Source organism: Ambystoma mexicanum, chromosome 2q (genome assembly GCF_040938575.1).
Source record: "Ambystoma mexicanum isolate Mex_15411 chromosome 2q, UKY_AmexF1_1, whole genome shotgun sequence".
In the NCBI taxonomy this organism is placed as follows: domain Eukaryota; kingdom Metazoa; phylum Chordata; class Amphibia; order Caudata; family Ambystomatidae; genus Ambystoma; species Ambystoma mexicanum.
The window spans coordinates 85,555,661-85,570,123 of NC_090924.1; the positions used below are offsets into that span (position 1 = coordinate 85,555,661).

The 14,463-nt window shown below is 49.8% G+C and overlaps 1 protein-coding gene across 2 annotated transcripts in view; it reads left to right on the forward strand.

Moving 5' to 3' along the window:
* RAB40C (RAB40C, member RAS oncogene family) overlaps window positions 1-14,463 on the forward strand; it is a 520,231-nt gene that overhangs the window by 415,549 nt on the left and 90,219 nt on the right. For both annotated transcript variants that reach the window (XM_069646914.1, XM_069646915.1), the window contains exon 6: window positions 13,291-13,513. In XM_069646914.1, the coding sequence (XP_069503015.1) occupies window positions 13,291-13,513 (223 nt within the window). The remainder of the gene's footprint in view (window positions 1-13,290; window positions 13,514-14,463) is intronic.

Genomic DNA, 14,463 nt, shown 5'->3' on the forward strand with positions numbered 1-14,463 from the left:
ATGTAGACAAAGATTGTTGGCAGCACACCAATTGTGAATGGCGATTAGGCAATCAGAGATGAGGGAAGGAGAGGAGGTGGCTGAAGGAAGCCTGAAAATGAGTTGGGTGTCATCAGCATAACACTGGAAGTTTGAGCAGAAGATGGAAATGCAGTAGGCGAGAGTTGCCAGGTATTGGTTGAAGTGGAGTCCTGTGTTACACAATTTAAATAATTAGAAATAGAGAAGTGTAATGGTTGGGATTTTCAAAACCAGCAATGGTGCGGGTCTTTGCAAGGCCAACCTAGTGGGTAAGCAACAGTTTTTCACACTTGGTCTAACCAAACTCTCTTTAGCATAGGCTGAGCAGTATAGCTTAGACTGGGGAGATCAGAGGTTTGGTATGTGGGTCGAATGAACACTTTGAGATAGCCATGTAATACTATTACTCCTACGTCCCGTCCCCTTTCCTCCATACTTATGGGACATCTCTCCGTCCTGTGGGACGGGACCGGAGCACTTTGTAAAAAGCATCCACATTTTTTTCAAAAATGTGTCCTTCCTCTTTCCTGCGCGGAGCCCGGCACGCGGCCATAACCCCGCCCACCTTGGCTCTGTACCGCGCCTCGCCCATCAGTCCTTTTCTCCGCCTGATCGGGGTCGGACGTACTTGCATCCTCGGAAGACTTTCTTCCCTGTTTTCCTCTCTGGCTCTCGCTAGCGTTCGTTTACTAGTCTGTCTTTTAAACTAGTTTTTCCAGACTGTTCATCGTGTCACAGTCGCTTCGCGAGGGCGGATCCCATCCTCTTTGTTTAGAGTGTTTGGGTCCGGAACACCGTTGGGACTCCCGTTTTTACTGTGACTCCCTTTCGGTCCGGGCACTTCAATGTCGGTTGGAGCGGTGGGAGGAGGTGTTCGGACAAACTCCTCCTTCGCATTTTCAGGCGTTCATCGACGAGAAGAAAAAATGCCCGGTAAGTCCTTTACTTTTCAGAGCACCCCGGCCGGGGGATACCTTTCCGGGTTCCTCTCGGGCCGGGAGGGGCGTTGATCGCTCTGTTACCAGGGTTCGCCCTGAGGTGCCTGTCGGGCCTAATAATTCTACCAGTTTTCTCCGAGGGTCTCCGTAAGGGGCCTGTGTTCACCGGAGTACGCTCCGAAGCCCCTCCTGTGGGGGCTGTTTGTAGACCCAGTTCTACTGAGTCGTGGGGTACCAGAGCTTGTTCTGAGGCCGCTCTTTCGGCTTCCCTCAAAAACAAAACCGGGGTGCGCCCCGAGGTCTTGTCTTGGCTGGGCTTGAGGTTACCGAACGGATGTTGGAGGCCCGTGCCGATAAGGCTTCTACCGGGCCTAGGTCTGAGGTCCCTTGTACAGAGGCTAAGGCTACCAACAGTTCTGAGGGGCCGGGCAAGGCCCTGCCGGTGAAAGCGGTTGCTCACCGTTCCCGTTCTTGTGGTGACACCAGATCTGTTGAGGGGGCAAGAAAAAAAATGTTCTTCTTTTACTGGCAGTGCCGAGGCCCTCCCTTCGAAGGCTCAGTTGGCGGTTGGTATGTCGCAGAAACATTCCAGGCCTCATAGTACCGGCTCTGCCGAGGTTCCTTACGTTAAGGCTAAAGTTAAGACCTCTGACCCATTGATGGGGACCCCTGTCTCACTTCCTCACGTGCCGCGGTTCCCCTCAGATGAGGACAAAATGGTGGCCGTTCCCGCCATGACCACGGCGGCCATTTTAGGTACTACCCCTACAACTACGCCATCGGCCCCTGGTGTAGGGTTTGGTCCTTCGGGTGAACCTTAGGTCCCTTGTGCGCATCCTTACCGGCCGGTTTATGATTGGAACGCACGGATGCCTCTTCCGCACAATGTTTTGTTGCCCGCGGGGGCGGCTCCTTTGATTTATGTGGATAAGTTGGTGGAGGGGCCGGTGTGGCAGCCTTCCCGGTTACGTTCCTAGATTTGTCCACCTCATGAGAGGCCTCCTCAGGTTCCTAAACAATCTCCTGAGGACGTCTTTTTCGGTAAATTTCAAACGCTTATGCGCACCGACCCCATGAGGGAATATTTCAAAGGGCTTTTCAAGGAGATATGTCCACCTGCGCCTCTGGCTCCCCCTCTTCCGCCGGTGGTCCTGCCGGCGCATCCCTTGCCCGTGGTGCCTTCCCCTGCATTTCCGCCTTTGCCACCATTGTCCCCAGTGGACATGGCAGTGCCTGACACGGCTCAGCAGGATCCTGATCTGTCAGATGACCCTCAAGGCGATCAGGACAACGAGGATCTCCCCCGCTCTATCAGAGCTTTCCATGACCGGGTGCTGGACATGATGAGTTTCTTAGATGTTCCGGTGCCCGAGGCACCCGCTCCGCAGGAGGACGTGCTTTCTGGGGCGTTCACCTTGTCTCCTTTGGAGCGTACCAGCCTGTTATTGCAGAAGGACGTTCTGGCCGAGGTCCGAAGAGTTTGGGAAAAGCCACACTCGGAACTTTTTGTCAATAAAAAGATTGACGCGAGGTACAGGCTGCATTCTTCAGAAGAAGTGCCCTTGTCGTCTTGTCTGCCTCCCTCCTCCACAGTGGTGGCTGCAGCTACGTTGCAATCCAGGCCTGCAGCATCCTCCTCCGCGATGGCTACTCAGGTCTTGGGAAAGGAGGACAAGCTCCTGGACTCCCTAGGGAGGAAAATCTTTGCCAATTCGGCCTTACAGCTCAGGCAGGCCAATGCAGAATTGATTTTGGCGGGAGCTAACATACGGATGTGGAGAGGTCTGTCGGAGTTTGAGGAGCACATTCCGGTCGAGAAGTTGGAAGATTTCAGAGGGGGCCTTTCCGATGCCGGGGTCTTGGCCCAGGATCTCCTGGAGGCTGCGGCTCATCACGTAGACACCTCGGCTCGGGGTCTGATGCTTGGGGTTGATACCTCGCGGCAAGCGTGGCTGCATGCCACTAAGTTTTCAAAGGAAGTGCAAGAAAGGTTCTGGACCTTCCATTCGATGGTAAGGAGCTTTTTCACTCTTCTACTGATGTAGAGCTCACCAAAACCAAAGATAGCACTCAGACGGCTAAATCATTGTCTGTTCTGGTTAAAGCTCCCATCAAGTCTCAAAGACTGTTGTCGCAAAGTCGACCTTCCTCTGGTTTTAGGAGCTTCCTCGACCGCAAATCTCTCAGACAACAGCGTACACGGTTTTTCTCCCGCTCCTCAGCCTCCTCATCAGGTTCAGGTGGCATCGCCACCGATAAGCCTGCCAAATGAGGGTTTTCCACGCTCGCACGAGACCCCGGTGGGAGGACGCATTGCGTCTCATTGGGAGGCGTGGCAGACCATCACCGAACACAGATGGGTCTTGTCAGTCGCTCGAGCGGGCTTCCGCTTACCTTTACCCCTTACCCCACCCCTCAGCCCTCCTTTTCAGCTGTCAGGCTCACCCTCCCTCAAGGCCAAGGTTCAGAAACTTCTGCACCTCAGAGCTGTGGAACCCGTTCCCCTTGGGGAGCCAGGGGAGGGTTTTTACTCCCGGCTGTTTACGGTGCCCAAACCCAACCAGGCTGGCCTGCGCACCATCCTAGACCTTTCCCAGTTCAATCTTTTCTTACCCCAAGAAAATTCAAGATGATCACGCCCGGCCAGATTCGCTCCTCTTTGCAGATGGGCGATTGGCTCAGCGTGGTGGCTGTTCAGGATGCGTACATGCATATCCTGATTTGGAATCCACACAGGAGATACCTCCGCTTCTCTTTGGGAGAGGAGCACTTCCAGTTTCGGGTGCTTCCTTTTGGCCTCAGTTCGGCGCTGCGTGTCTTCACGAAGATGATGTCGGTGATTGCGGCCTATCTTCGTCTCCAGGGTATCCATGCGTATCCCTATTTGGACGACTGGCTCCTACGCAGCCCTTGTCCGTTGGCAGCAGCGGGCAACCTCCAGTCTCTCCTTCAGCTCCTGTTCCATCTTGGGCTGTCGGTGAACTGGCGGAAATCCTCCATGACGGTCTGACAGGACCTGACTTTCCTGGGTTTTAGTTGGAACACGATCGACTGCCGAGTGTATCTCACCGGGGACAGAATGGCGGATCTGTTGACCACGTTTCATATGTTTGCGCAGTCGGAGAGCATGTCGGCCTGGTGGTTCCAGAGGCTTCTGGGCCTCATGGCCTTGTGTGTACTGGCTCTTCCTCTTGCTCGTCTCAAAATGAGACAGACCTAGCTGGCTCTTGGGAGTTCCTGGCGTCAGGCTGTGGACCCGGATTACAAGCTGATAATGATTCCGGATTCCATGAGAGTGGACCTGGACTGGTGGTCATCTCTCAGCAACCTGTCAGTGGGCGTGGGGTTTCAAGACCCAGCCCCCATGGTGACGATCACAACAGACCCCTCCCTTTTGGGGTGGGGTGCGACGTTAGATCTTCTTCAGGTCTCGGACCTCTGGTCACCTCAGGACAAGCTCCTGCACATAAATCATTTGGAGCTTCTGGCGATCTTTCTGGCGCTCAAGTCGTTCAGACCGCTCATTGTCAACAAGGTGGTCCGCATAAGAACGGACAATGTGGTATCAATGTATTACATAAGCAAGCAAGGGGGAACATAGTCTCCCCCTCTCGTGGACTTGTCCATCCAGATTTGGGAGTGGGCCGTGCTTCATGGGGTCTGGCCGCTTGCAGTGCACATCCCGGGCCAGCTGAAGGTCTCTGCGGATGCCCTCAGCCGGCGGACAGTGGTCAGCTACGAGTGGGAGTTGAAGGTGGAGATCCTCTCATGGATTTTCTCGCGTTGGGGCGTGTGCCCCGGAGGTGGACCTCTTTGCCACGGTGGTAAACAAGAAGCTTCCTCAGTACGCCCACAGAGGGGGGCTGGGAGCCTCCTCTCTGGGGGACGCTCTCGAGATTCCATGGCACAACATGAGAGCTTACGCCTTCCCGCCTCTCCCCATAGTTCATCGAGCAATTTGGAAGTTGAAGAGCTCTGTCAACTGTGCTCTTCGACTGATAGCTCCGTGGTGGCCGGCCAGGTTTTGGTTTTCAGAACTTCAACACCTGTCGGTGTGTCCGCCGATCAGGTTACCAGTAACTCCCGACCTTCTTCACCAAGGGGAACTGCAGATGTGGCACCCCTCCCCACACTCGCTCAACTTGGCGGCATGGTGCCTGAGTTCACGTCTCTAGAACGTTTGGGTTTGTCTGTGGATAACATGCGCATTATCCAGGCAGCCAGGAAACCCTTGACCAGATCCCAATACAAGAGTAAATGGCTCAGGTTCTGTCATTGGTGTTTAGAGAAAGAATTGGACCCGAGGGTGGCAACGATTGACACGGTACTGTCCTTCGTATCCTCCCTAGCAGAGTCAGGGGTTCATGTTCTGTCTTGCAGGACTTATCTCTCAGCGGTTTCCGCTTACCTCTCTACAGACCAGTGTTCTTATTCTTTAACTAACCCGGTGGTGAAGAGACATTTTGCTGGCTTGACACGCATCTACCCTCCGGTTCTTAGTCCGCACCCGCCTTGGGACCTAAATGTAGTCCTGACGGCGCTGTGCCATAAACCCTTTGAGCCAATGGCTACGGTTGACCTTAAGTACGTGTCCTGGAAAGTGTCCTTTCTGGTCGCAGTTACGTCAGCGAGGAGAGTGCGTGAGCTCCAGGCATTGTCGGTGGAGCATCCTGTCATGACCGCAGCCTCCAAGGAGTCAGGTTTAGCCCAACTGCCTCGGAAGCTGGGTCACAACTTTATTTTCAGGCACCCATCGGCTCCCATAGGGGCCTTATGGACCTTGTCCTGGCGCCAGTGGCGCCAGGCTCATAAAGGGACAGGGACCCAGTCCCGGCACAGGACGTGCCGGGCTCATGATGTAAGGAATGGTGCTTGGGTGGACCCCTCCCACCCCTCCGTGCAGTAGAATATATGCCCTCACTGAACCAGAAAACCTCCATCTCAGGCAATACTTGGACCAGTACTTGGCTAACGGATTCATCCGCCCCTCGAAATCCCCGGCTTCCTCAGCTTTGTTCTTCGTCCCGAAAAAGGAAGGTGACCTAAGAACGTGTATCGATTATCGCGCCCTGAACCAGATTACAGTAAAAAACCGATACCCTTTGCCCTTGATTCCTGAATTATTGGACCAGGTAAAAGGCGTCTGCATATACACAAAGTTAGACCTCAGAGGAGCTTACCATTTGGTACGCATTAAGGAGGGCGACGAATGGAAGACGGCCTTTCGCACTAAATATGGATTATTTGAGTATCAAGTAATGCCCTTCGGACTATGTAACGCACCGGTCGCTTTCCAGTTTTTCATGAATGATGTCCTCAGAGAACTTATTGATGTGTGCGTAGTCGTTTATATTGACGACATCCTGGTATACTCAGCCTCAGAATCTGATCATCGTAGACACGTCACAGCGGTTTTACAGAGACTTCGCCAACACCGCTTGTTTGCTAAACTGGAGAAGTGCACCTTTCACGCAAAGGAAGTGGAATTTTTAGGGTTCATCTTATCACCCAACGGAGTTCACATGGACTCAAGAAAAGTGGATGCTATCACCAAATGGCCTTCCCCAACTTCCGTGAAAGATGTGCAGAGCATGCTGGGCTTTGCTAATTTTTACCGAAGGTTCATTCCTGAATTCTCTCGGGTAGTCCAACCTATCACGGCTCTTCTGAAAAAGAATAAAAAATTCGAGTGGACTCCAGAAGCCGAACAAGCCTTCCAAGAATTAAAAACCAAATTTATCTCTGCTCCAGTCTTAAGGCATCCCCGTCCAGAACTTCCCTACATCGTCGAGACAGACGCTTCCAGTCTTGCAATGGGGGCGGTGCTGTCACAAAGAGACCCCGACACGCACCAGTTACACCCTGTAGCCTTTTGGTCTCGCAAATTTTCGGCTCCTGAAATCAACTACACAATTACGGACAAAGAACTCTTGGCAATTAAGTCCGCCTTTAAGGCCTGGCGGCATTATCTTTTGGGAGCCCGGCACACAGTAACTGTAATCACGGATCACCGTAACCTCCAGTACCTGAAGTCAGCTAAAGCTCAATCTTCGAGGCAACTACGCTGGGCTTTATTCTTCGCAGAATTCGATTTTGTAATCACATTTCGACCAGGCGTTAGGAACAGAAAAGCAGACGCCCTTTCCCGGATAGGGGTAGACTAACTTACAGCTAATCCGGAGCCGGTGCCAATAATTCCTGAACAAAAGATACTAGGAGTAATCAACACATCATCCCTCGAAGAGATTAAAGCAAGGGTCAATCAACTCATAACTCCCGAAGATTCATCGAATTGGCAATTGAAAGGGAAGGATTTTACAATAGATCAGAACCTATTATATTTCCAAGGAAGACTATTCTTACCCTGCGCTGACTTACAAAAACAGGTCATCACCTGCTACCATGATTCTCTAATGGAAGGACATCCTGGAGTTGCCAAAACCTCAGAGAAAATTAAAAGGCATTTTTGGTGGCCATCTTGGAGGAAAGATGTTAAGGCGTTTGTGGCTTCTTGTGGTATCTGTGCACAAAACAAGAGTCAGAAGGAAAAACCAGCAGGATTATTACGTCCAATAGACATTCCTCCAGGCCCTTGGCACACGCTCTCGATGGACTTTCACTGATTTACCCCCTTGCTCCGGATACAACACAATTCTAGTGATCGTGGACCTTTTTTCAAAAATGGCTCATTTTATCCCACTGAAGGGTTTACCTACAGCTTCCATTCTAGCCCGAGAATTTCTTGAAAACATTGTCCGGTTGCACGGTTTCCTTTCGATACTAATCTCTGACCGAGGGAGCCAATTCATTTCCCATTTTTGGCGGAGTTGTTGTCGTCTAGCACAGATTGATGTACGACTTTCCACCAGCCATCATCCTCAAACCGATGGGCAGACTGAGAGAACTAACCAAACTCTAGAACAATATCTGCGCTGCATGTTGCATCAATCCGAGGGTACTTGGAAGGATGTCCTTTGGATTGCTGAATATGCTTACAATAATTCAATCCATTCTGGGACAGGAAAAACCCCTTTTTTCCTGCTGTATGGAAGTCATCCTCGAACCTCAAATCTGGACCCACCTCAAGCTCTCGGAACACCAGCTGTTGACCATCTGCATTCGGCGATAACTCAAGCATTTAAAGAAGCCACAGCTCATCTTCAACGAGCTAAAGAATCATACAAAAAAGGAGCGGACCAACATCGAAAAGAGGCTCCTCAATATCAAAAAGGAGATCAAGTCTGGCTGTCCACTAAACATTTATCTTTAAAAGGGCCACGCACCTTCAACCCAAGATATTTAGGACCCTACTCGATCACGGCCGTGATTAACCCAGTGGCTGTCAAACTAGAATTACCTACTCGAATGAAGATACATCCTGTCTTCCATGTTTCTCTCCTGAAACCTATGCAACCCGGAACCCGTTTGACTAAACCTCCTGAGCCCATCCAAGTTGACGGAGAATCCAAATTTGAAATTCGAGACATCTTGGACTCCAAAATTTCCAAATCAAAACTATACTACCTGATTGATTGGAAGGGATATGGACCCCAGGAGAGATCTTGGGAACCCTCAGAATACGTACATGCACCTCGTTTAGTCCGAAAATTTCATCGGGCTTTTCCCAACAAGCCAAAACCTCCGGAAAAGACAAGCTTGGGAGGGGCCTTGAGGGGGGGTACTGTCATGACCGCAGCCTCCAAGGAGTCAGGTTTAGCCCAACTGCCTCGGAAGCTGGGTCACAACTTTATTTTCAGGCACCCATCGGCTCCCATAGGGGCCTTATGGACCTTGTCCTGGCGCCAGTGGCGCCAGGCTCATAAAGGGACAGGGACCCAGTCCCGGCACAGGACGTGCCGGGCTCATGATGTAAGGAATGGTGCTTGGGTGGACCTACCGGCTGCAGACCATGCTGCTCACTCCCCTGCAGGATGAAATCCTCATCCATCCGTGGCTGGAACTACTTTACCTTCTGGGTGTGGCCAGCACCACTCCCTGGGACTGGATACTGGAACTATTCTGGAAGCTGGGACTTCTTACTTGGGCGAGGCTGCTGTGGAAGGAGACACCTAAGCACTCCAGTAGGACTATTTAAACCACGCCCGATCAGAGCAACGTGCTTCGCGTTATTCTGCAATAGCAGCAAGACGCTCACCGTGTCAGCTCCAGAGAATCTGCAACTTCTGCATCTAGGGAAGAGAAATCCGTAATCTTACCTTCTGAAACACCATCTTCGTCTTCTGCAGCATCTGAGAAGGGAAAAGAACACCAGGTTTGCACGAGACAACAACCAGCGCCGCACTTACCCAATCCATCGGTGCATCTCAAGCCACGGGCTGCAGCTTTCCATTTTTTGGCACCCTGTGGAAGCAAGGACATTGGTTAGTAACCATCGTGAAACTTTTCCTACCTGCGCTGCATTCTTCTTGCCTCCGCCGACGCTGCTACTCGCATCTGCAAAACAAAAGGACATCATTAAGAAATACAAAACTCCATCCATACGCACGTATTTTGGGCAGCTCTCATCGTTCTCACTCCTCGGCGCATTCCTCGACATCTATTTTTCTACCCAGCTGCTTCTGCAACCTGCAAAAGGAAAAGAGACATTAAGAAGTGCTTTAAACTTCGAATTGACATTTTTTACTTGCTTGCCTGCAATACCTTCGCCTTTCCATCGCTCTCCATTCAAGCAACCGCTGTTCGTGCTGCTAACGACGGCCTAGCTCCAAATCTTCATCCTCTGCAACCAAGAGGCTGGACAATTAACCAGTGAAGTAACTGGCTTTGGCACCCCTGCACAGGCGCAGGATGGAGAGCTCCGCTTTCACCTATATAAGGTGAGCACATTTAGCCTATGAACTACGTGGGGAGTACCAGGAAGGGGAGTCAGCTTGCCCAGTCAGGCTTATATATCCTATTAACCCCTTGCTCTCCCAATTGCAGACACCTCACCCTTCAGATCAAGATCTCAGTGAGGAGAGGGCCTTTCCAGGGTGGCATTCGAGGCCTGCGCGTGACCCTAGAAGACTCCGAGAACCCCCAGCCCAGAACTGCGCCTCCGAGGGATTCAGGTGAGCGTTACACATCCTTTCTTGGTCTTTCACAAGGACAAGGTAGTCCTTCAGACAAACCCAGCTTTCCTAACCAAGGTAGTGACCGAATTCCATCTGAATCAGTCGAATTCCCTTCCGGTCTTTTTTCCGAACCCTGCCTCGGAGGCGGAAAGGTTTCTACACTGCCTGGATGTCCGAAGAGCTCTTAAGTTCTACCTGGACAGGACTTCCGAGCTTCGGAGTTCTTCCCAACTTTTTGTGACCTTCGGTAACCCTCAGGGCAGGCCGGCGTCTAAGGCATCTATTTCCAGATGGATGGCCGCCTGTATCACGGAATCTTTCACCGTCCAAAAGCTGAAACCTCCTAAAGGTATCCATGCACACCTGGTGCGGGGCAAGGCAGCCGCGGTTGCTTTTCAGAAGTATGTTCCCTGGGAGTCCATCGCTAAAGCGGCTACTTGGTCCTCCCCATCTGCTTTCTGTAAGCATTACTGCCTCGATATGAGCTCTAGAGCTGACGCTCAGTTTGGCCAGGCTGTGCTGAAGAACCTGTTTCAGTAATGGGTATTTCCATCCACCCATAGTTCCTGTAAGGGGGGGGCTTGGGAATCTCCCATAAGTATGGAGGAAAGGGGACGGGACGTAGGAGTATTACCAGTTTACTCACCGTAGTGACCACCTTACTCCTAGTCCATAGTCCCCTTTCCTCCATACGCCCGCCGTCCCCTCTAATAAGGTTCCTCCGTTATTGCTAATGGGTCTTTGACCCTGCGATAGAAAAGGAATGATGGGCGATGCGCGGGGCAGAGCCAAGGTGGGCGGGGTTACGGCTGTGTTCCGGGCCCCGCGCAGGAAAGAGAGGAGGGACACATTTTTGAAAAAAGTTTGGATGCTTTTTACAAAGTGCTCCGGTCCTGTCCCACAGGACGGAGAGATGGAGGAAAGGGGACTATGGACTAGGAGTAAGGTCACTACGGTGAGTAACCTGGTAAATTCAACACACAGTATCTACTCATACATGTGCACACTGGGTAGTACAAAGGCTTTACACTTACAGGCGTTTTTAAGCAATCAAGCAAAGCAATAGGGGGAACTGTTTAAAGTATAGTCAGGAGAGAAAAGTGGTTAAAAAGATATGAAACAGGCCCTACATTTATAAGACAGTTGGCTGTCCCTAACCAGGAATGTAAAGCTTGTGTTCTAAAAGGGTTCAGGCCACAGGTAAGTTAGACTTGGGAATGTGCTTTTGAAGTCACAAACATCCACCTGCACAATACTTGGCCAAAAGGTAACAGGTAGGTTATATTAAGAGTAAACACTCACTTTAGGGAAAACAGGCTTCCAAAAATGAAGTGACATTTACTTCCAATTCATTCGCACTGACAGGTCCCCAGGGAGGAATCCTAGGTCGGAACTCTGCTGCCTATTAAAGGTAGTGTTAGGGGGAGATGTCTTTGTGCCCATGCAATCCCTGCGGAGGCGATGAAGGAATGTGAAATATACTGTGGGCTGCTGAAGTCATAAAAATTACCATCTGCAGGTAAGTAAAAACCATTGTGGAAAAGTACTTGCACTTTTGGTCCTGAGGGGTTGTAGATGGCAGTGGCCGAAGGAGGTATCTGGTTTGGGTCGGGCTTGTGCTGAATATGATCTCAGTAGTAGATGCTGTTCCAGTGTTGCCTCAGCTGGACATGCCACATGACCTTAGATGATGGCAAAGATGCTCCAGTCAGGGTTCAGCAGGCTTTGACCTTCCTGGCAGTGAAACGCAGGCTCTAAACGGAGCCCTCTTAAAGGGAGAGAACAGCTTCTGCAGGCAATGAGGTTCCTAGTCTCAAGATGTGTTGAAATGTCTTCTGGTCCAATGGTGCCTCTCCATTGGGTGGTCATCCCCAGAATGTCCGAAGTCAACTGATTGCAGAACATGAGACTGGTTAGGCCCACCAGACTAGGAGAGGAGGGCAATTAATAGGGTCTTTCTTGGTCGCTTGTGATGAAGCAGAATGTTCCCAGTGATTGTCTTTGCTAATGCTGGTTTCCTTGGCTGCAGTCCTCTGGCTTGTTTCATCGTTTCATGATATTTTCAGAATCTTTGTTTCAGTGGATAACCTTATGAATGGCTCGAAGGCCTCCCTTCTTATCCAAAATTGGAGATGGGGATGCCCCGGCCGACAATGCCAAGGATCTCCACCAATCAAACCGGTAGTGGCTGTCCAATCATGGACAACCAGCTATTTCATGTGGAAAGTCGCCACCCTGTGAGAAATGTGGACTGGGACCAGATCATCACAATCCCTGTTTCAACCAGTTAGTCACAGAAAGCACTGACCAGAATGCCTAAGCTTGATCCCACAAAAGTGCATGCTCTTATTTGGGCGTTTCTGGCCTGAGCAGGCAGGAATAAACCAAAAAGCAAGATGGCTGAAGGGCAATCCTTAAAACATGAGCAGTCATTTTGAGTATATGGTGCTGAAAATGACATTAACACAGTAAATAAAATGGTGACAGTAGTTCACAGAAAAAAAGCAGCAAAACCCAGTTGGCTGACGAGTCTTTTTTTTCATGGCTAGACAAAAACAAAAAGGACATAATAGCAATGTGACTCTCCACCAAAGCTGGATTCTGTTGCAGAGTAAAAACGCAGGAACATGTAAATGGTAGAAGCACCCACCCTGCACTGGCAGCCTTGGGGACCAACCAGTGCCCCAAGCAAGTGAGTTGAGAAGGTGAGTAAGGCTAAAGGGTCTCGCCCGTAAAGCGGCCACGATCTAAAAACATAAGCAGTTTGCTGGGGCCTCTATTGAAATCTATGGAGGATACCTATTTCAAACTGTAATTTTATTGTAAAGTGTTCAAAAGAATTGATAAAAGAATATATATTTATAAATGAGACTGTTATTTACAGAAAAGGGTATATATGTGGTACTTCCTTCCAGTGGGAGAATTGTAGCAACAGTCACTAATTGCCTTTGAAGAGATGACAAAAGGGAATATGTTTAATGTGAAATTAAAAAGAAAATTGAGAGCAAGATGCAGTGTTAAAGCATGCATCAAATTGGGAACACCAGATTGGATTTGCAGCCCTCAAATGCGGTTTATATTTTTCTTGTCCAGACAAAGTTGTTAAAAATAAGCCTAATAAGCAAATGGCTTTGAAAATACTTTGGAAGGAGGGCAGAGAATGCAATGGGTTCTGCATCTGTTTTTCCCTTTATCACACGAGTTCACGTGTTGTCCATTCAGCCACTGACCTATTGTCTTTTTCTCTCTCCAAAAAGCATGCCCCCGGAGTTCCCCGCATCCTTGTTGGTAACCGGCTTCATCTGGCCTTCAAGCGGCAGGTCCCAACGGAGCAGGCTCGTGCTTACGCAGAGAAGAATGGTATGACTTTCTTTGAAGTCAGCCCTCTGTGCAACTTCAACGTAATTGAATCCTTCACAGAACTATCTCGCATTGTGCTTATGAGACATGGAATGGAGAAGATCTGGCGGCCCAACAGAGGTAAGAAAAGAACACTCGGTAAAGCAGACAAAAAAAAACGCATTGAGCATGAGTGTTAATTATGATTGGCATTTGCATGTAGGGGACACTCTGTCAAGAGTATTGTGCAGACTTTTGTCTTTTTACCTAGTACAGCCAAGATAAGCATGGTTTGCCTGGGATGCGTGAGATTTGACTGTATTGACTGTAACTCCATGTGTGTATGCAAGAGCCAGACAAGTGTGGGCCTCACCTTCATCCATCCCTGGTGATCATAGTCTATGTGCATGGCTCTTGTGGTTTTGGGGTCTGTTTGGTTTCCTTACATGCCAGAGGGATGCGCCTAGCTATAGCCTTTTCCCTCCAGCATTGGACGTTTCATAGATTTAGAAGTTTGCAATTTCCCACCGTCTGGTTGTGGCCACTTCTTATAAAATGTATCTTCTGGTGGAGTTCAAACCACAGCTTTTGCACAAAAAGACATCAAAAGCATTGCGGATGTCACCTTATGTCAATATAGGAACACTTAATTCTTTCTTTTCCTGTGTCGCTGTAAAGCCATGCTTTGGGTGTTGGGTATGAGCCCCCAACATACTGATTACCATACAATTATTTTTTTATGATGTCAGCGAAGATGGGCAGTACGGAGGGATTTTTCAGCCTAGGTCAGTACAGAGGAATGGCTCAGTGGGAGTACTGGAGATGTGATTGAGCAAACTGGGACTATGCTGTCACATATGGGCAAAATAAATTATCCATGATGGACTGAAGTTTCAATGGCTTTAACAGAATCTTAAGACTTGATTGCGCTTTGATTTTTTTCAGACTGATTTTTACAAATGAAAAATGTTTCTTTTGCACTGGTCCCTCAACCTCCCGTCGGCTCCCTCCACCCTAACTCAGGTGTCCTGATCCCTCAAGATTTGTGGATGCTAGAGATCGGTAAATCCGACTGTCTGCTAAGATAAACT